A 22,440-nucleotide genomic window follows, 5' to 3' on the forward strand; every position below is an offset into this window, starting at 1 on the left:
TCTCATTGTTCAGTTCCCACCTATGAGTGAGAACATGCGGTGTTTGGTTTTCTGTTCTTGTGATAGTTTGCTAAGAATGATGGTTTCCAGCTGCATCCATGTCCCTACAAAGGACGCAAACTCATTTTATGGCCCACATTTGTCTTCTTAACCAGCTTCAAAAACCAAGCTGACCACAGTTACTCTTTTGGATACCCCTCAAATCCCTTGTCCTCCTTTATATCATCATCCTGTTTGAGTGCATTACAGCCCTCACTAAATCTAACCCCCTACCTACTCTATTTCTGCAACAAGAAGGTAAACATGCCTGAGGGAAACCACACAAACACACTGACTGGTCTCACTTCACATATACGACTCTGAGCCTCAAGAAGGCTTTTCAATGCTGCCCAACAATCATACTATACTTTCATAGCCCATTCACTCTCCCACTGGCCTAGAAAACTCTTTCACACTTTTCCCCTTTTCTTCAAACCTCTAACATCTCTCCAGCATTCTCGCTTGGAGCTGACGACTTTGTTTCCTATTTCATTAAGATAATGGAAGCAATCAGAAAAGTATTTTCAAGACCCCCAACACCACATGTATTCACTCATCTGCATCTCTGCCCTTTTTATGGCCTTCAGTCCTACCACTACGCTCCTAGTAAAACCAACCCTCACTTTAACACTTTGTCTTCTACTTATTTTCATTTATTGAATGAGGTCTTATTAAATGCCTACTATATGCTAGGTACTATTCCAGGGGTTGGTACCATAATAGTGAACAAAAATCCCTACCCTCATGGAGTTTATATTCTAGTGGAGGGAAACAGTAGACAAATAAATACACAACATATGTAGTACAATCTTCATAAGTGCTATGAAGACTTGCTATAAGTCTACTGCAATAGCCCATAGGAGAAAAACTGGTGAATTGAATGCAGTGTGCCTCAGTAATAGTGGTAAGAAGTGTTAAGATTCTGGCTACATTTTAAAGAAAAAACTTAAAATTTGTTGAAAAATTGGAGGTGGAATATGAGAGATACACAAAAATCAAGATGGGTGGAAAACTTTTGAACTGAATAACTGTAAGAAATGAGATATTATTCACTGAAATGGGGGAGACAATAGTTGAAGCTGGTTTGAGAATACAGGTCAAATTTTGTGTGCCCAATATACATCCAAGTGGAAATGTGAGTATGTGAGTCAAGTTTAGAAGAAATTCTGTGCTGGGGATAAAATTGCTAGGGTTGTTAACCCATAGCTGATATTTAAAACCAGGAGACTACATGAGATCAATAAAGGTGTAAACATAAACAGAAAAATAAAAGGCTTCAGGCTGAACCCTACAGATGCCAACATTGAGTGATCCACCAGCTGAGGAAGAACTAGCCAAGGTGGCCTGGGAGTTTTAAGGAAGATTTTAAAAGGCTGAAACATCACTGACAGTAGTGGGAAAGAGGGCTGACCAGAAACAAAATTACTGACAGTCTATACTGAGGACTCAGCCCAAATATAAAACCAGGAACAGTGAGGCAATTTGCTTGACTGTCTGATAGTCTCTCAAGGAATGCTGAACTGCCTACTATAGGAACAGAGGAAGCGCATTATAGCATTGCTAGTTTATGTTTGGAGCTGGTTTTGGCAGGATGTGGCAAGTATAAGGAAATTAAGGGTACTGGTGAGAGCAGAGCAAATGATTGACCATGGAGTTCAGTTTGTATGGGTAAGGAGGAAGAACCCTCAAGCTGAAGGAACTAGAGGTCTCTGTGCTCAGGAAACAAAGTTAATACAATGATGACTGTTTGAGAGAATGGATGGGGTCATAACATGATATGAGAGTTTACTAACTTAATAATTAGAAGTATGATAATTCCAGATGATTCTAAATTCCAGGCTTTGGCATTAAGACTGAGTATATGAAAGGAAGGGCACTGAGCTTGTGAAGATCAAGGAACTGTGAGACAAGAATGTTGACAGGGTTTTAAAAACTTTTAATTTTCAATATTCTTTTCACCTTTAAAGATATGTGTCATTATTTCCTCATTGTAGCCATGTCAAAATTCCTGGGTGGCACCTTATCATCAAAAAGTAATAAATCATGACTTTATTTTGTAGGAAGAAACACTAGATTCCTCGTGAGATTTGAGGAGCCCACTTGTCTGATCAGCAGTATATAAAACAACAGACTTTCTAGATGTATTATCTTCTAGGGCCGTTTCATCACATGAGTAATCTCATCAATATCATGATAGGAGAGTGGTTTTGGCAAGGAAATTGCTGAAGTAGTTCAAATAATCCATCCCATAATTTCATTTGAGCAGGAAATAAAGATAATCCTTTAGGAGTAAAGAGATGAAATTGCAGCCTTGTCCCCAGGTTCTATAACTAGGCCTTCCCTTATCTTGCCATGTCATGACTATAGGTCTATCTTAGGTTCCATCCAAATAAAATTTAAATAATAATATATGAAAGGTTTTATTATAAGCACCCTGTGGTTACAAAAATGCATATAATCATTATAAGCAGTGAGTAGATTTACCTTCTAAAGCATATATAATGACGAAAATTTACCTCTTCAAACACTTTGCACAATTTGTATAATTCAATGCTACTTAAGTATCTAAGATACAAATACAGCTCCACAACTGGTATGTCACACACTATGGACTTTTTAAAAGTTGACAACTATAACTTTCAGTGAATAAAGTAGAAGCGAAGTATGAATGAAAACTGATGCTTCAATGAATAAGGTATGCTTTTACAAAAATACTGTGTAAAACCTTTCTAAACATAACCACATGCTGACAATAAAGGCAACCAAAAAGAAGAAAACCTATTTCTTTCTAATTTATTGTTATATTTTCCTAAAAAAAAATCCATACCCTATATAAAATTTCCTCATCAGTACAGGGAAACAATTTTTTTTTTATTTTAGTTGAACCAATACGTGATGTTATTTGAGAAAACACAGAAACAGGAAATCTAATAAGACTAAAGACTTATTCATCTTCCTGGGTTACTGTTGGAGAATAACAAGATGAGAGATAAATTCCTGTCCACACACATATCTTCAGAAGAATAATCACAAAAAGGGCAATCATTTGGTATCCACTTTTAAGCTAACAGTACAATGTTAGCTCTTTTCACCGCCTTTACCTAGCATCCTTAACTTACCAAGGTTTTAATACTCATTTGCAAGGAATTTCAGTTGGAAAAGAATTTGAAATTACACTAACTATGCAACGCAACATTCAGATAAAGAGCCACATGTTAGCCGGTAGACTATTTAATCCCTTGTTTAGGAGAGAACAAAATAATATTTGCTGTTTACTGCATACTGTGGCTAAGTTCCAATGTAGCCTAAGAATGAATTGCTATGGTGATGAAAAATCATTTTCCACACAAAGCAGCAACAGATGCATGTTAACAGCATTGCACTTGTTAATTGCCAATTAACACTTTCAGTTGTCAATGTTATTTAAATATCTTTGTTTCTATCCTTGGGAAACTATTTTAATCATAGAAATATGAGATAAAAGGATTAAAATCTGTTTCTAAATACGCTTTGAAACGCTCAAAATCTCTAAGAACGTCATCTTCTCACCGGATAACCTAATAATTTGAGAAACTGTTTTCCCCCATGCCACACAGGCTAACAGCTCCTTTGCTCAGTTTTGCGCTGTAATGCCTTCCTTTCTTCTATTTTCCTAAAACTTATCTTCCTTCAGATGTTGACACCCACACTCACAGATGGCCTCTAGCCTCCTGTTAAGGCATTACAGGGTATCTTAGCATTATCACCATGCCAAGGGCAATCCTCAGCATTTTCTTTGCCCATTGAGCAGTTTTTTCTTTATCAGCTCGCCCTTTTTTCTAAGTGAAGATAGCATTTCATTTCAATATACAGACAAATTTATCTACACCGGGCAGCTCTCCCTCACATCCGTGCAGCAAATACCACCAGCACCGTACACTGCTTTTAAAAGTTACTGAAAGCATTAAGCAAAGACTTCCTTTTACCTGGGGTGTGGTCTGAATGCTCCCTGATAAGATGCAGGAGTTCATTTGGAAGTAATTGTTCCCGCAGTCACTCAGAAGCCCCTGTTCTGAAAGCATTGATTCATCACATAAGGGAGCGAGCAAACCAGTGACTGAGGTGGGAAGGGAGCCTCGTACTAAAACAACACACACACACTCACACAGAAAGAAGAAATTCTAAAAAGAGGTAAAGCAGAATCATTCCTAAATTGAGGAATTGTGTCAGCTCCAAAGAGCAGATTTCTGTTTTGACCATTTTTAGATTTGGAACATCACGAGAGGTCATACTAACTGCTGAAATGGAATCCACAGAAGTGAAAAAAAGAAAAAAGAAAAAAAGCCACTGATATGTGTTTGCCCTTTTTTCCTTTCATGCATGTATTCCAATTATATATTCTGTGAAAGGAAGAGAAAAGCCAGATTGTGTAGCAATGAGAAGCTGATTGAAGGGCCCTAGCATCTGCCAATCTCAATAATCAGTTGGTCACACTCATAGAGAACGTTTAGATGTATAAACACACGCAAACACTGTGTTCAAATAAAGAACTAGAAAACACACAGTTATTTCAAAATATCGGTAACTTTATCCTTAGTATATAAATTGTAAGCAACAATACAGGAGCATCTGTAGTGACTGAAGTTATGCTATTAACAAAATCACCTCTAAAATAAAGCTTGGAATCAAATCCTTGTCAAAACAAAATTTCATTCCAAGCTTCCTGGAAGACAGTGAGAATCCTGACTGCAGACAAACCTTAAAACTTCATATGTGAAATTGATAGGAGTTTTCAGCTTTCAGTATTTCTATTTTCTAAGTATTGATTTTTCTCCAAATCTGTGATATCTACATTTGTGCTTTGGCAGTGAAAAATGTTGTATCCAAAGGACTAGATATAGATTAAAGGCTATGGGAAGGAATTATTACTTTAGAAACCTAGATTATGCCTCTTCACATCTTCAATGTTATCAAAAGCCTAAGATTATGGAAACATAATGAGTAAAATAATTGCTACAAGTGATTCTATTAGCACAGTGGGAGAAACTATTCCAAACAACATAGACCTAGAATATGGTCTAAATTTCTGAATATAAGTGCTGTGTTGTAAAAAAACTACATGCCTTCTTCTATTTTACACATATTTATGGATACTCAAAAGAGAATGTAATCCCCTCCTGCTCTCAAAAAGCTTATGGTTTGAGAATATAAAACAGGTAAACAAATAACAGAGATACAAAGTGAAAAAAGAAAACAAGAAAAAGCCCTATACTGCAGTTCTTCTTAAACTACTGCACACAGAAATCCCGTGGGGAGTTTGTTAAAATGCACTTTCTAAGTGTGGCGATCTGAGATGTGGCCTCAGATTCTGCAATTCCAAGAAGCTCCCAGGAGATGCCCTGGGAGCCACACCCCAGATCTGCAGCTGGTGTGTTACACTTTGAGTAGCAAAGACAGAGGAATTTCAGAGAGCGATATTACAGCCACCTGGAGTGCAGTAATTCAAGATGGTGGCTATTCAAGATGGTGGCACTTAGAAGGATGGGGAAAGGGAGCCTATGAAGGTGGGATGGAATAGCACTTATTTCAAGCAGAGAGAGAGGGCTGGATTGAAGGCACCTATCAGGACAGCAAGAGCAGAAAGTCATAAAGCATAGGACCCTGGAGTCAGATCATCCACTGGCTGTGGGCCCTCAGACAAGTTACTGAACTTCTTAAAACTCAGTCCTCTCACCTGTGAAATATGGATGAGAATAGTTTTCATTTCATAGAGTTCTTGTGAGGGTTACAATTAAATTCAGCATGTAAGATTTCCACAGATTCTTCGCTCTGTGCCAGGCAGATTCTTAATGCATGTTATTCCTATGAGTATTGTTTTCTAGTGTGATAAATAACATAAATGAGAATAAAGTCACGTAAGACAAAAAAGGTAGGTTAAATCTAGGTCATCAAAGATCTTGAGTTAAGATGTTTTACCTTTATTCAGTGAAGAACAGAAATGGAAATATCCGCATATATACAGATATGAATATATATGTGTGTAAATATATATGTATTTATTGATACTACCCTTTGGTGTTTTGATTTATACATATAAAGATATATATATAGGAAGACATAAAATTATATATATATATAAAAATCAAAACACCAAAGGGTAGTATCAATAAATCTTAGAGACCATTCTTATCCCAAAGTTCTAGAGTGGTTCCCCAAGAAGAAGTGACAGTCCAGATTTTTGTCAGTGGTCAATCAGTTTATTCCAAGTGGATTCAAACTGCTATGAAACTCTTCTCCTATGTCTCATTCTGTCGTTTCCTCTCTGATCTTTTCTTTCTCTCATTCCCTCCCAAAATCATAAAGCAATACTTATGCAAGTTGGCATAATCAAATTTAGAAGAGAAAATACTTCAGCCCCTACTCTTCCCTGCTCAGATTCTTTCTTGAATCATTTTACAACATGAAAACCAATTAAATCAATGTATTATTTTGACATTTTCCTCTGTGTCTTATTGGTAACTTTCCTCTAACCATTTTCTTTCCCTTGTTTTATTAACTAATAATTGCTGTTACAGACTGTTTCTTAAAATAATAGAAGTCATAATTTTTACTTAAAAACACATAAATGGTCATGCATTATAACAGCATGCTTCAGCCATCTGGATAGTAACCACATATAGTTTCAAAGAGTGCATGTATTTTGGATAATTTCTATAGAAACCATTCTGTATTTAAATAGAAAGTGATGGCACCTGATCAAAAAACGGGTCCTAGTCTTGGATGATAAAAGAGTGTGTAAATTACCTGGGTGGAGAGGAGAAGAGAATCTGAGAATCTATCCACTAATTACAAACAACTTTCTTTTTTTTTTTTTTTTTTTTTTTTTTTTTATACCTTTAAGTTCTAGGGTACATGTGCATAACGTGCCAGGTTTGTTACATATGTATACTTATGCCATGGGTTGGTGTGCTGCACCCATCCAACCTCGTCCAGCACCCATACAATTCATCATTTTATACAATGTATAATCCCCAATGCAATCCCTCCCTCCTCCCCCCCCCCATGATAGGTCCCCAGTTGTGTGGATGTTCCCTTCCCGAGTCAAGTGATCTTCCATTGTTTCAGTTCCCACCTATGAGTGAGAACATGCGGGTGTTTGGTTTTTCTGTTCTTGTATAGTTTGCAAGAACGATGGTTTCCAGCTGCATCCATGTCCCTACAAAGGATGCAAACTCATCCTTTTTTAAGGCTGCATAGTATTCCATGATGTAATGTGCCACATTTTCTCAATCCCAGTCTGTCACAGATGGATCATTTGGGTTGATCCCATGTCTTTGCCTATTGTGAATAGTGCCGCAATAAACATAGAACTAGAATGGTACCATATGACCCAGCCATCCCACTACTGGTATATACCCATAAGGATTATAAATTATTCTACTACAAAGACACATGCATACAACAACTTTTCTATAGACAAAGAGTCATCTATGGTCTGCCCAACACCCTTAAGTATTTTATAATCACAAACTTTTAATGATCTCTCTCCCACTAAGAAACACAAACTGGTCTGTGGGATCATCTTTTTTTTTTTCACAAGAAAATAAAATTTGTCAGAGTTTGCAATAGATGAATAAAATCCAAAATTCTCTTTAAAATCTGGCATTATTGATGGCTGAAGCAGACATCCATCGCCCTTATTACTAAACAGATATTACTGCAATACCTTTCAGTCAAAAGACTCTAAGATATTGCTTTTAAAATAAATAATACAGAACAAATAATCTCTCTTCCTGACATGTGAAACAAATTTGAGAAAAAAATAGATTAGTCCACAGAAGTTTGCCAAGAAACATGTAAGTGATTAAACAGATCCAGCTGCCAAGGCTATTCAGACATCCATTTGTCTGTTTTTATGCCTCAGGCTTGATAACAGAAGGTACTAGAAGTCCCATTTATTTATCTTAATAAACATCTATTGAGTACCAGTCACGATTCTAAGCTCTGAAGACATAAAATAATAAAGGCTTGGAACCTGTTCTCAGCATGGCTTATAGTCTCATTAAGGAGACACCTTCACTCATGACGGGAGCAGTGAATGAAGTCAGAGGAGGGTGACAAGTCACGTGCTGAACACAGTCTGCATAGGCAATGCGTGTCAGGTTGTTCTCAGGGAGAGTTCACTCTTAGCTTCTGCTCTTAGCTTCTGCTAGGTCCTAATTCTGGCAAACACTGGGACACTTCTGCTCAACCCTTGGTGGTATTTTTCCTCTAAAGATGGGAATCATCAGGTGTTTGTATTCGTGTCTCTCAGGTAATGGGTGATTCCCGAGATCTTAATCAGGACTAACCTGATTCACAGGCTCAGAATTGAGTGTGCAATATTTAAAGTGAGTCCTGACATCTCATCAACGGTATGTGAAATTCCATTACAGTCTAAATTTGGCTGCATCTGTATTGGACACAGACTTCCACTTCTGTTATTACTGCTTATAGTAGTGTACCACTAAAACTTATAATATACTGCTATAAGTATATAGTTATACTGCTTACTCTTCTCCTTGGGGTATATTCTCCTAGTTTAAAAAGATATTAGTAATCCTTAAAGTAAACCAAAAGCTTCAAAGTACTGTTTGACCTAACAAGATATTCAGAAGAAATGAGTAAGCCCTATACAGGGTGGAATTTGAAAGAGGCACAGAGACAATGATAAAAAACATTTATCCATTAGGAATAAGTGTATGTGGTTCACTCTCTCCTTGTCGAATTACTTTCTTAGCTTGGTTTCAGGCAATCCATTTCCTTTCAGTCCTCTTCCTATCCCATGGACACTCTTCTGTGTGCTTTGTGCCATCTGACCCCTCAGCTTTGAAGTAGCCCAGGAGTCACCACTTGGTGATCACATCCAGTTACTTAGCTGTAAATAGTATTTATAAGCCAATGAATTCCAATTTATTTCCCTAGCCTGGATGGCTTCTCTGGATGACTTCACTCACACAATTAACATCGTTATTGGAACAGCTCATAGATATCTGAACATCAGCACATCTGAATCTGAATTAATTGCATTTCTTTTGAAGTTGTTCCCCACCTCCCAAAATTTTCCTCACTTCTTCCAACAGTTTATATCTGTTTCTAGTTGCTTCGGCTAAAAATCTGAGTACATATTATTCTTCTTGGTTTTTCAGAATCGCTTATCAATGTATTAGTAAATCCTGTTGGCTGTCCCTTCAAAATAAATCCAAAAAAATGAATCTATCTCACGAATTCTACTTCTAACATCCCAGTAGCAGAACCTGCCATCATCTTCTTTCTGAATTATTACCTCCTAACTGGTCTTTCTGCTTCCACTTTGACTCCTGAGTGGATGCTCTGATGAACCATCCATATCCCCTTCAGGCTAAAGGACTTATTCCCCAACTGCTGGGAGTGCTGTAACTGTGATCAGCTGTCAGTCCTCTTCAGGAGCTCCTCTCAGCTGTAAAACAAAACAAAACAAAACAAAACTCTTGCCCCAAAGCACCCTGCTTTCTTAGGGGCATTGGATGGCTAGTTGATGCATCCATATAAAGTCCTGCCCCCCTCACTCCAGCTTGAAACAACTCTAGAGAGGAATCCATTCCAGAGCTCCTCATGAGGTCAGTTAGGCTTTGAGACCACCCTGTAGCCCAGTCTCTCCTTCTGCCTCCTTCTGCCTCCTTCCCATCTCCTACAGGTATAGTTCCTGGGAGCACTCCCTAATAAACTTTGCATGCTAATCTCTATGTCAGAGCCTGCTTCCTAGGAACCCAATGTGTCATATCTTCCATGTAGCAGCAAGAATAAACCTTTTAAAACAGAAGTCAGGCTATGTTACTTCTCTATGCAAAACCCTCCACTAGATTCCTGTGTTACCAGGAGTATCAGTTCTCATAACAACCTATAGCCCGATGATCTTACCCCTACCACTCTCCCCTTTTCTCCCACAACTCCAGACACAATAACCTTCATGTATTTCTAGAACATGCTAATCCTACTCTCCACAATGTTCTTCCCAAGCTGGTTACCATGCCTTCGTTTCCTCATGTCTCTGCTCAAATATCACATTAACAGTGAAACATCCCTTACTACCTTATATAAAATTGCAACCCCCTACCTGCTCCCCTGCCAGCACTCTCTACCCTTCTTAGCCCATGTTATTTTTATCCAAAGGACTTACCAACCTCTGATGCTTGTTTCTTCTCTGACTTCCTTCATCAGATTTTAAACACCATGAGGGCAAGGATTTTGTTTCGATTACTGCTATTTCTGTGGCACTTAGAATAGTATGTGGCATGTAAAGGCACTCAATAAATACTTGTCCAATGAACTTCTTGACTGAAAGTGAACTCTTTATTGCATAAACTTATTTTTTTCTAATGAAAAAGATAAGTTTGGTAAACTTTGAATTGACTGTTCAGAAGAAAATGGAATCAACCTAATCTCCTCAAGTTTCCTAGTTCCACTGAAATAGGAAATCACTCGCGTTCACAGCCCTTACAAAGAGTCAAACGTATAGAGGCTAAAGAAAGGAGCAGGACGCAAGTAACAGCAGTCAGATCCCGTCTTGTAAATCGCAACCACAAATGCATGCAGCAACAGACAGCAGGATTCTCAGAGCTGTGAAATGTTCAGTTGCTTAGGTCAGAAGCAGAAAAAAGTAGGTTCTGGTCTCCTGATTTTCTACCAAATAGCTGTGAGGTCTTGGGTGAGCCACTTATTTTCTCAGGAGCAATTTGTTCATAAAATGAGGTTCTAGATCAGCGTTACCCAACGTGCCCTTCTTAGAATATCATCCTTGCAAGAAAAATGGTGAGCAAGGGATTTTGTCGTCAAATAAATTTAGGAATTGGTATATTCCATATCCTATATTTGGAGGAGTCTCACAGTCAAAAGGCCTTTTAAGCTGTGTTTAGCCCATGGTTTTCCACATTTATTTGGCCACAGAACCCTTTCCTTTCATAATGCACGCTGTCATCCCACTCACAGTGTGACAGAAGTGCTGAACTGCACAGTCCACAGAGCCTTCTTTTAGCCATAATATTTGATAAATGTATGAAAAGAAGACAGTTTTGGGGAAAAAGGGGGAGTTTCCACAAAATTACTAAATAAAATTCTATTTGTCGTCTTGGCTGGGAAGAGAGCAGAATGAGCTAGATGAAGATCAGGAGATGTTCTCTGAGTTAGAAAGCAAGGAAGGAAGGTGGTATATATTTCAGGTCTACTAAGTATAAATCCAGTTGTGCTAACAATAGTTGCACAAGCAACATATTCAGTGGCACAGGAATATGAACTGAATAAATGAATGATAGATTGACTGAAAGACCTTAAAGTATATTCAAAGAGGTACTAATAAGGTATGTAGCAAACAGTTGGGAATACTATTTAATAAAAAATGTTCAGAGATTCCATAGTGAATCATTTTTACATATGTCATAAAGGAAACAAATTCTAACACATGATATACTTCATAAAATCTTGTTTCTAAGCAGATAGAGTGATGCCAGCACGTTTTGAGGTGACAGTATGTTCCATAAAGGAACAAAACAATGTAATATTTACTTATAATATGATGTTGGCATAATCTGACTTTTTCGTTAAAATAAAAGGGGAAGCAATAGCATCCTATTCCATGCTTTTGATATATTTACATATGAAGAATGCTTTCAAAAGTTTTTATCATATTTCACAGAAAAAAACAAAACTTTATCTATATTACTCAGTTTTGACCAAGATAAAAACTGTGTTAGAAAGTGTTATTAAAATGCCTTAAACATAAGAGGGTTTAATTGATTACTTTAAGGAAGTGCTAAACTTCTTCCACTCAGGCTCAGCTCACCAGGGCAAGTCACAAACCTCTCTGGCCCACAAGGTATCATATAATAGAAAAGCACAATGATAGCCAATGTTTTGTCATTAGAGTCACATATTTCAGAAGCAACTGCATTTTAAATTAGTTTCCACATACTTGGGCAACATAAAGAATAGGCTAAATATAAGTATAAAGATAAGCATATCAAGAAAAGAACTACTTCTTAGAATACATGTTTCATATTTAATTTTAGTGCTTCATTTCTTTTCATTTGTACTTTATGGAAATACATGACTTAGCAGAATTAGTGAAGGCAGATGTCAGAAAGCCAATTTTTTTCAGTTTAGTCTTGAGCTACCTAACTGTGATTGGAAGAATTACATAGAGAGGAATACAGGAGTAGAGCCAACAAATTGTGTGTGTGATACAGAGTCAAGAGCATGGGCTTCAGATCAGAGAGCACTGATGTGGCATCACATCACCGTCTGTACTTTCTAGCTGGGTGACCCAAGGCAAATTAGTAATCCCTCTGAGCTTCATTTATTTATGACCATAGATTTCATCACACAAACTGAAATGCTTTCAAGAGTGAAAAGGGGAGCACTATAAATTATTGCCCTGGGATAGAAGCATATTGAGCAAACCAAGACATAATCAGCCTACTTATTTGCAATATTTAGATAATATCTCACTCCATTAGGGTTAAAATGGCATGACATATGTTATCTTAGAAGTCTGACACATACATGTGTTCAGTAACAGTTATTTCCTTTCTTCTCACATATAGAAAATTTAGAGGTTGGGACAAGATGAGGGGCTTGCTGTGTTATCTTTTTAAAACAGAGTAAGATTAAGTAAAGCATCTTCTCCCTCTGCTTTGAATGCTGTCCCATAGCTCTCTCCCTAGTTAATTCCTGTTTGCCCTGCTGAGCTCTAAGAAACTCAGAGATTCCATGGTGAATATTTTAATTTACATCATGAGGTTAACATAATTTCTGACACACAACACACTTTATAAAATCATTACCTAAAGAGGGCTTCCCTGGCTCCATGGGTTAGGTACAACCTCCTGTTGAACCCTCTAGCACTTGTACTTCTACATGGTATTTGCTGCTTTCAAATTATATGATTATACAGTGAATTCTTTAGTGTCTGGCTCCCCAGTTGGAACATAAGTGCCACTCTCAGGGGAAATGTATCTGTTTTGTTTCCTGCTGTATCCCCAACACCTAATACAATGCCTGTCACATAGTAGGAGGTCAACACATGTTTATTAAGTAAATGAATGGTTGCATGCTTTATGCTAGATGTATGGAGGATTCAGAGAGGACAGGAGGGGTTTCTGTTTCAAGGATTTCAGGATCTGTTGGGAAATGAGAGTGATTTAAACAGTATATTAATTTTGTCACTTTAAAGTGTCACTTTGAAGCTATACCACATATAAAAATAGCAACCGAACCTGAATGCCAAAGCTTTGGATGTTTTAGGAATCTATGAAGGAAGCCAGCATCAGAGGGTTGTGTGAGAGGCCAGGGTACATAAAGAAAGATGAGAAAAGCATCTCTGGTCTAGATCACTCCTCCCACTGTTGGCAACCATAGTCTGTCACCGTGGCTACCTTAAACAACCCACTCAAACCAAGAGCAGATTTCATCCTACACATAGACACCATTTAATGAGTTTTATGTGATGCTGCTCTTGATATTTAATATATTATCTTTTATATTTCTCAGAAGCCAGCAAGAGAATTATGATGTCCACTAGACAAGTAAGAAAAATGAAACTCAGGGAGATTAAATAACTTGCTCAACCAACACAAGAGACAATGGGATTTGAACTCAGGTCCACCTGGCTAGAACCCAGGTTCACGTTGCATCTTGTTTGCTCCCTTCCTCTTCCAGCCTTACTTTAGAGACATACATTTATAGGAACGTGATAAGAAGGGTGGAAATACAGAGTACATAACAATGCAGTAGCCAGCCAGGATCTTCTTTCTAATATGGTTCCTACCCAGGAGAATTGCACTCTGAGGAATACTTTTCTCAGGCTTCCAGTATCCATTCTCAAAATATGGCTGTATACTCTGAGTTTCCCACTGTTCACAGCTGTTATTCTCTTACTATAAAAGCAATGTATGCTTATTTTGGAATATAACTTTAAAATAGAAATGAGATAAAGAATATCAAAGAATGCAATTAAATTGTCACTGGCATGCGTACTAAAGCTACATACTTTTCAATATGGATAGTACAACATAAGCACAGGAAATTATTGTTGAATGACTACATATGGTTACCATAAGTAGTTAGCAAACAATATTTATGTTCCAAAATATCCAAGGTAACATGTGAGCTCTAAGCTGGTATTTTATAGCATCTACTTACTAATTCTACTAATGGAAACAATGGAATTTAGAGTCAGAATTGGGTTTAAAAACATAAATCTACTTATTATTCATGGATAATTCTATATAACTTACTTAAATTCCATGAACTTTAGTTTCTATTTTTATAAAATGGGCATAATAAAAGCATCTGAACCTCATATGATGGATGTAAAAATTAAATTAGAGCCCTAGTGTGTGGCCTGGCACATAGCAGATACCCAATAAATATTCATTTCTCTCTTTCTTTTAGGATAGAGTAAATGTATGAGACTGAACAAAATTTCTAATTGATAAGAGTATGAGAATATCACCATGTTTACTTACACTATTTCCTCCTTTTCTCCCCTTAATATTTTATCCCAAAATAAAATAGAAAGGCAGTTGCTAAGAATCTTGACCCTTGTCTACCATCATCCAAAAGATTTTTACAAACCCTATGACTCTTTTCCACAATAGCTAAAAATCTTACTCATCAGAAGTTACATGACAATCAGTGGCAAGTTAATTGATGTAAACATTTGCTGTGTATCCTCTGGAACCAATTACCATTTAGACTGAAGTGTTGTTTTGAATGAAGATACATATATATTTGTAAAAAATTAATTGAGTGGGCGAAGATTTGTAGGTGGATCAAATTACACTGGGATGGTCTTTTCTCTTGATTTTATGTTTGACACTTAGTAATTTTCATCCTGGGCAAAACAAACCAGCTGATAGCCACAGTTTGCCAATGTGTTTTCCCAGTCTAGGAGGTGTGCTGGGGACCCATACCATGCAATCATCCATGAAGGCAAGAATTAATGATGCCTGTTTGGATCACCAGTGTATCCCCAGTGCTTAACATTCAGTAGATGCTCAATATATATTTTTGAATGAATGAATGGTTGTGTGCCTACCACAGAGAAAATAAGACAGTGCTACGTGTCAAGTTTAAAGGAATAGTAGATAAAGGACAAAGCATTTTTTAGTTTGTGGTAAGTCAGTAGCTGCAAATACAATATAATCCCCTCACTAGCACTTCTCTGACTAACCACATTAGTTAATAGAAAGCTTTCTAAGACAGAAATGACTACTATTTCAAAGGTGAGATATTAAGAAGCAACATAGAAAACATTTTTAAAAATTTTCTTCTCATGGCATGTAATAAAGCAATAACATAGGATGGAAGAAGGAAAAATTTTAAGTCACTAAAATAATGCATTATATAAAGATATTTTGTATACCATCAAAGGGAAACTGAAAGAGCAACCATCTTACCAGAAAAAAAGCACTTTATGTACTTATCAAGCTTGTCCACAAATTAAAATAAAGACACTACCAAACACAACAAAGAAAGGCTCCATCATTTCCATAAATAAAACAGGTTATCTAACACTTAGAGTTTTTGTAAGAATTAAATAAAATTATACATAGGATGTCTCCAACATGATGACCACCATGTGAAAAGCTTTCAAAAGAGATTAGTTATTATTGTTGTAGCGGCATATTATAATCCTGAGTTTCCAAGGTAACTAGAAATCTAATATTAAGTACGTATGTAAAACCAATGCATGCCAGTGACATCATCATCATTTAAAATTTCATAAAATGATTACTGAATGTACTCCAAAGCACTTTTCTTTAAAATCGGCATTTTGATTTCCTTTTTTCTCTGATCAACTTTTATCATTTTTTTCTTGCCTTTACATTTATGCCTTTACATCTCTGCATATTATGAAGCTGTATTCTCAGTTATGATTTTGTTAAGTGATAAGTAGAGGAAAGCAAGCCTATCCCCTTCAAATCTGCCTGTTCTAATTACCAATTCTAAAAACATAAATACTTTTTGAGAAGTCTTTGTTTTGAACATCACAGGACTATTTTATTTAAAACCTCTCTGTGATATCCCTGGTGAAAACATTTTAAGAATCACTTCTCAGTCTTTTGAAAGTGCACATTGGCATTAATAAATCTGGTTACCTGAAAAGGGTTAGAGATGCTGAGCAGGCTGGCAATCTATAAGTCTTAGATTCCAATATGCTGCCCATACTCTGTGGTGCACAGTTATATATATATATTTTTTTGCAAATCAACATGTGACTGTGTAGGAGATAGGCCAGCCTTCAAACTATGTGAAAATAGCTTTGAGATATTCTAATGACATTCAATTGAGTAGCCTGTAGGCATAAAGGAATTTGAGACACAAAAAAAATCATTGTTTCAGTGCATAGTTATTAAAATGTTTTGCTATAAAGACAGAAAGCCTTCTTTCTTTTTGGAGACATTTACTAAGGTCCACAATGTTTTCTGTTTTCTCAATAAGGTTACCAGTAAAATGCAGTAAATTTTCTTCAAGACTTCAAATTGAATTTAAATTATTTTTTAAATAATAAAATTTCCTGTCAAAGCTGACATGGGAAAGATACAACAAACTAATTCCTTTTCAAAACAACTTTTTTTGGTAAAGAAGAATAGACGATCATCAAGCACACTTATTGTTTCTATGAAAATGTATCTGAGATTTTATATCAGAAGAATAAATGTGGATTTTGCAAAGTCATTACTTTTAAAGAAATCTTTGGACATTCTAGACTCTTAAGCATGAGCTTAGCAGCCAAACTGAGCTTCAAGCTTCAATCCCAGTTTTCCCACTTAATAGCAGTGAGACCTTGGACAGATTTCTTACTCTCTCATTGCCTCGATTTTCTCATCTGCAAAATAGGGATAGTAAGAGTAGCTACCTCATAGGGTTGTGGTTACATGAGTTACATAAGCTTTTGGAACAGTAGTTGGCACATAGTAGGCACAGAATAAATATTAACCCCTATTATCAGCTATTATTCACAATAGGATTGCCATACAAGTTTTAAACAGCTCGTTCACTATTTTCCACCTTTCTCTACCCATTCCCACATCCTCTCTCAACACTCTAAAGATAATCAATGCATGACCTCTTGCTACTCAAGTAGTTGACTTTCTCTTTCCCTGAACAACTGTGTTCTAAATATTGTTTGTCCCTTTCATCTTCAAGAAAGTCTTTCTCCTGGTCTTCCCTGACACCATCCTGCCCTGGTTCTTCTCCAGTGACTTCCCTGCTTCCCCTCTTCCTTCAAGAGAAAGACCCAGCTGATCACTCCTGCAATCCCAGCACTTTGGGAGGCTGAGTCTGGAGGACCACTTGAGGCTAGGAGTTTAAGACCAGCCTGGGCAACAGAGTGAAACCCTGTCTGTACAAAAAAAAAAGAAAAAAAAAAAAAAGAAAATATTAGCCTGGCGTGATATGCACATATAGTCCTAGCTATTTGGGAGGCGGAGGTGAAGGAGTTCTTGAGCCCAGAAGTCCAAGGCTGCAATGAGCTATGATCGTGTCACTTAACTCCAGCCTGGGTAAAATTTTGAGACCCTGTCTCTAATAAAAAAGAAAGAAAAAAGAAAAAGAAAAAGAAAGAAAGAAAGATCCCCAAGCCTTAACATCTGGCATCTTCCTCTTTCCATTGCCTGAGGTCTCTCCTCCCTGACTCTCCTCTCTCATGTTCTCTGCTCTCATGGTTTCAATGCTCATGAGAACTGGCTGATTTCAATGTACATTTCCAGGTCTGTGCTCTCTCCTGAGCTCCAGCTTCTCCTCTTTGATGTTTCACTTGCTGACTCTAATATGAGCAACCATGGTGCAAGTCACTGGATTGGGGAGTTTGACAAACATGAGTGTGAGGCTGGGTTCTGCCATTTACAAGTTGTATGACTTCGGTCAATTGTCTTCCTTCCTGAAAATCTCCATTTCCTTATATATATAATAGGCCATTTATAAAACTTATCTGTTAGGTTCCATTAGATAATGCAATACATATAAAGCATTTGAAATAATGCCTGTTACATAGAAAACCCTCAACATATGTTAGATGATTATTAATATTGACCTCCAACTAAATATGCCCCAAATATTTTGACATTTCACACACATGTATAAAATAACTCTTCTTCTATATAATTTCTAGAAATGTTTTACTGCCACCATCATTTTCAAGACACTAGATTTTAGCTTTTTTTTATCATTTTGTCTCACTTGTTTCCATCATCTGAGTGGTCCTACATTTCAATTGTAATTTTAAAATAACAATAATTTTAAGCTGTGTATGTTGCTGCCTAGTTGAAGGGATACTCTTCAGCCTCCTTTATTAGTACATATGGCCATGTAACTAAGTTGTAACCAATGAGAAGTAATTAAAAGTAAGTTTCTTTAAAATATGTGACATGCCCTTCTTTATCTCATCCTCCATTCTGCTGTCTGGAATTTGGATGTGATAGCCAGATCCCTAGCAGCCATCTTAGATCCTGATGATAAGGGCTTCACTCTAACGAAGACAGAATCATGAATAAATTGACAAGAAGAGATCTCAAACAAGAACAAAACTAAATTTCTGAACATTTTTTTAATGTGAGAATAAAGCAAACATCTATTTTGGGGTTTTCTCTCTTTTGCACAGCCAGATCTAATCTTAAGTAAATTAACAACAATTCAATTTCTAACTCTTCCCTAACATGTAGCCTTCTTGGTAGCCAGGCCAAGTTCCTCACAGTCACACTACCTGCTTCGGCTCAGTTGCTTCATTTCCTGTCCTTCCTGTCTTCTTACCCTCCACTATCTTAGGTCAAGAGTTCAGATCTACCAGGAGTCTTCTCTAATTTTGAAGTGCTCAGCTCTCTTCTTCTCATCTAAAAACACTGTAGCACTTACATTCTGTCCTACAGCACGAATGACCCACATGGGATAGTCCTGTCTCTTGAATTGTTTGCAAAATCATTAATAACTGGGTGTTGCAGGTTGGATTATCTGGAGATAGATGCAGAGACAAAATTCAGGGTGCCAGATATTTATGAGAGAGCAACTGGTGGGAAGTAAAAGGAAGAGGCAGGATTGGCAGAGGGAGAAGTTGGATGATGAAGCAGACCCAACGGAGCCTGGGCTAATTGGGTAAGGAGCTTAGGAGCTCCCTAACACTTGGTATTAGGAAGTGCTGCCCATAAGTGCTTCCCATATCCAGCCAAAGTAGTCAAGGCTTCACCCGCTGTGGGCTTCCCTGAGAAGGTAACCTCAGTGGAAAGCCTCTCTGCAGATGAGGTTGACCCTGAAGGAGGTGACAGTTGGATGCTACCTGCCAACCACACCTTCCACAGCTCAACAGCAAGACCTTTCTCAAAACGGAATCTGGGCACCACATTTCTGTGTCTGCCATACTATGTCAGCATTTTATGCTTCTCTTTCCAAAGTACTAATTTTAATAATAAACCTATAGCAAGTATTCAATAAATCCTTACAGAGCTCTTCAATTGAATGTATTCCAAGCTTAGTATAAGAAATATAATCTGTACAAAGTTCAGGAGATAAATTTTCCTATGCCCCCCAGAAAAGTCTTAAAAAGTTCCAAGTATCTTGGACTGCAGGCATGCACTACCACACCCGACCAAAAAATTTAACAAGTTCTTTTGTAAGAACAAATCTTCTCAAAACATTTCCCTTCTGCTTCCTGAATTGGTATTTACTTTGCATAAGATATAAGTTTTTTGTTGTGCAGAACATGCCTTTTTTACTTCACTTCATACATCGCCTACCTGCTAGAGGCTGCTAGGGCCTCCAGTCATACTCCATCTGAAGTAGCAGCAAGTGGGAGGGACCTGCCCATTTGACTTGCTTATTATGAGGAACACTGTGCTCTCGGGAAAAATATTCTAAGGAAGAAAACTTGCGATTCATCTTGAGATCATGAAAGCAAATTCATGAACAAACAAATTCACGAATTCAAACTGAGAACAGAGATTCTGACTCTGCAAACTCTGACTAAACTTGCGCTGTTGTTTCCACTCTTCTCTCATAAGCTCTTTCACTCGAAGATCACTTGGGGGTCTCTAAAGATCTCATAAATAATTTATCTCTCCCCTTTGTTAAGGGGCCAATAGAAAATGTCATTAGAAATCAGACAGTTTTCCTGTTTCCTGTACCCTTCTTTTTTACTCCAATGACTCTATCCATCCCCAACTGCATTCTAGTTACAGGAGGAGTCAGAAAGGGATTGGGAGGGAAAGGAAAACCCAGAATTGAATGAGGTCCTAACTCTGGTCATCCGTAAATAGGACAGCAACACGGGGGAAAAAAGCACCAAAGATAAATAATAGTTATTATTATTTTAAAAATAATGAAAATAAGTGAAAAGTCAGTCTAAGGTGGGTTAGTTGAGACCCACCTTCCTCTCACTTTGTCCTGACTCCTTCTGAGTAGAGGGAGCAAAAGTCTCTCTTCCCCATTATGTATCTGAATTGTGACCAATACATTTACTTTAGCCTCGAGATAAGCAAGATGAAGTAATCACAAGGTGAGTTCGCTTTGTGTGACTGCCTGCTGCAAGTCTTCCTATATCTCTGTCTACCCACCGCTTCCCAAAATACATCTTTATGGTAATTTAGCCCCTTTAAGAATCACTCCCATCTGTTCTCTGCTATGACGATAGTTACTTCAAGAGATAGCTATCTTTGCTAGCTGGCTGTGGAGCGTGGTGGTGATGGTGGTTGACACACAATCTACGGAAAACTCACCCAAATGTAATGCATTTGTAAATCATCACTTGAGTGTTTTTGAAATGTTTGTGTTTGGAGGTTGTTTTCTTCATTTCCCTGAGCCAGAAGGCCTTGTCAGAAAATCAAACTTCAAAAGTGACAAACTGCTCTGATCATATAAGGGTGGTTTAGTTGCTAGGGAAACCACTTTAAAAGGAGAAACAGATCCTATTTGTGAATTTATAACTGAGAGAAGAAACAGATGCTAAGTTTCTGAGTGAGTCTAATTTACTTTAAGACACATTTGGGGTCGGTGGGTGGCAGCAATGAGGGTTATATTTTTTAGGACATAAACACAGCAAATTCTCCAAAATTTCGGAAACCTTGGTGTAGCACAGAAATTATGGGAGCAAAACAAGAATGTCTGTCTTCTTCTTAGCTTTGTAAATTAAAAAACAGTCAGAAACAAGACAAATATTTTTTCCCAGGACACTTGTGGGATATGGGAAAACTGCCAGGACTCACCACCAAGCCCCACACAAGTAAAAGCTTCTGACAGCGCTGATGGTGTGATCTTAGGAAAAAAACAGAAATTTCTTGTGAATACTCTGCAAATATTTGCAAAGGAGTTGTCCAGAATAAAATAAAAATATGCAGACTGAGGCTGTTTTATGCAAAAATGGACAAGGAGAAGACCTACGTTTTCTCTCAAAATACTTACCCATACCTGCCAATTGAGCCTCAACATGTAGAGCTTCATTTTTCTTATCTTACAGCAAGTTTTAGATTCTTCCCTGAAAATGAATTTTGATACCAGGGAAAAGGAAAAACCTAGGCAGTAGCAGGAGTGGCTTCTACAATAAGATAAAAGAATTCAAAGTTGGTTGTCAAAAAAATATTATTATTATTGCTGTTATTAATATTATTGTCATCATCATTATCATTACTATTAACACCATCATAATTTATTATTTCTATCATCACCAACATAATACTTATAATGCTTATCCTCTTCATCACCATTACCACTTTAAAATAAAAATAGCTACTCTTCTTTGGATATTTACCATGTGTCATAAATTGTAAGTGTTTTACATTCACTATCACACAATTCCCAGAAGTTGGCAAACTCTTTCTGTAAAGGGCCAGAAAGTAAACATTTTAGGCTTTGTGGGCCATACTGTCTTTGTCACAGCTCTTCAGCTCTGCCACTGGATGACAAAAGCAGTCAAAGAAAATACGCAAAGAAATAGGTGTGCCTATGTTCCAATAGAGCCTTTAGCCTGGTGGGTCACAGGGCCTGTAGAAGAGGGAATAAGTGTGCCTATGCGGATGCACAGTAGTAATGGGTCATGGTTGCCTCCTAATTTCCAACAGAGCAGTCCGAAAGTGCTTTCTGGACTAGCCATAAATCATTTTGAAAGCACCAAATGCTAAATGACTTGAATTTGAAATTTCACATGTGTTTTAAAAGCCCCTCGTTTTAGCAGCTAATGAGCTTTTGACCTTAGACAACACTTGTGTTGCCAGACTCCAGATTTCCCATCTGTAAAACACAGCTGCTTGCCTAGATCCATGTTTTTCCAACCGCAAGTCACGACTATGAGTGAGTCCTGTTTGGCATTTTTAAAATGAATTAGATAAAAGAAGAATAGAATAGAGCAAAATCAAATTTAAT

General features: G+C 37.3%; 1 protein-coding gene across 10 annotated transcripts in view; it reads right to left on the reverse strand.

Moving 5' to 3' along the window:
* Positions 1–22,440, reverse strand: part of MLIP (muscular LMNA interacting protein) — a 268,127-nt gene that overhangs the window by 159,564 nt on the left and 86,123 nt on the right. Inside the window, exon 1 of one of the 10 annotated variants that reach the window (XM_017872844.1) lies at positions 9,344–9,402. The exons of 8 other annotated variants lie outside the window; for them this stretch is intronic. Coding sequence is in view for 1 of the 2 variants with exons in the window: in XM_017872782.1 (XP_017728271.1) it covers positions 5,753–5,782 (30 nt within the window). In the remaining variant the exon portion in view is untranslated. Of the gene's footprint in view, positions 1–5,752; positions 5,813–9,343; positions 9,403–22,440 lie in introns of those variants that run through there. One more of the 10 variants, XM_017872782.1, reaches the window with a different exon arrangement.

This window comes from Rhinopithecus bieti, unplaced genomic scaffold (genome assembly GCF_001698545.2).
Source record: "Rhinopithecus bieti isolate Rb0 unplaced genomic scaffold, ASM169854v2 scaffold_1304, whole genome shotgun sequence".
Taxonomy (NCBI): Eukaryota; Metazoa; Chordata; class Mammalia; order Primates; family Cercopithecidae; genus Rhinopithecus; species Rhinopithecus bieti.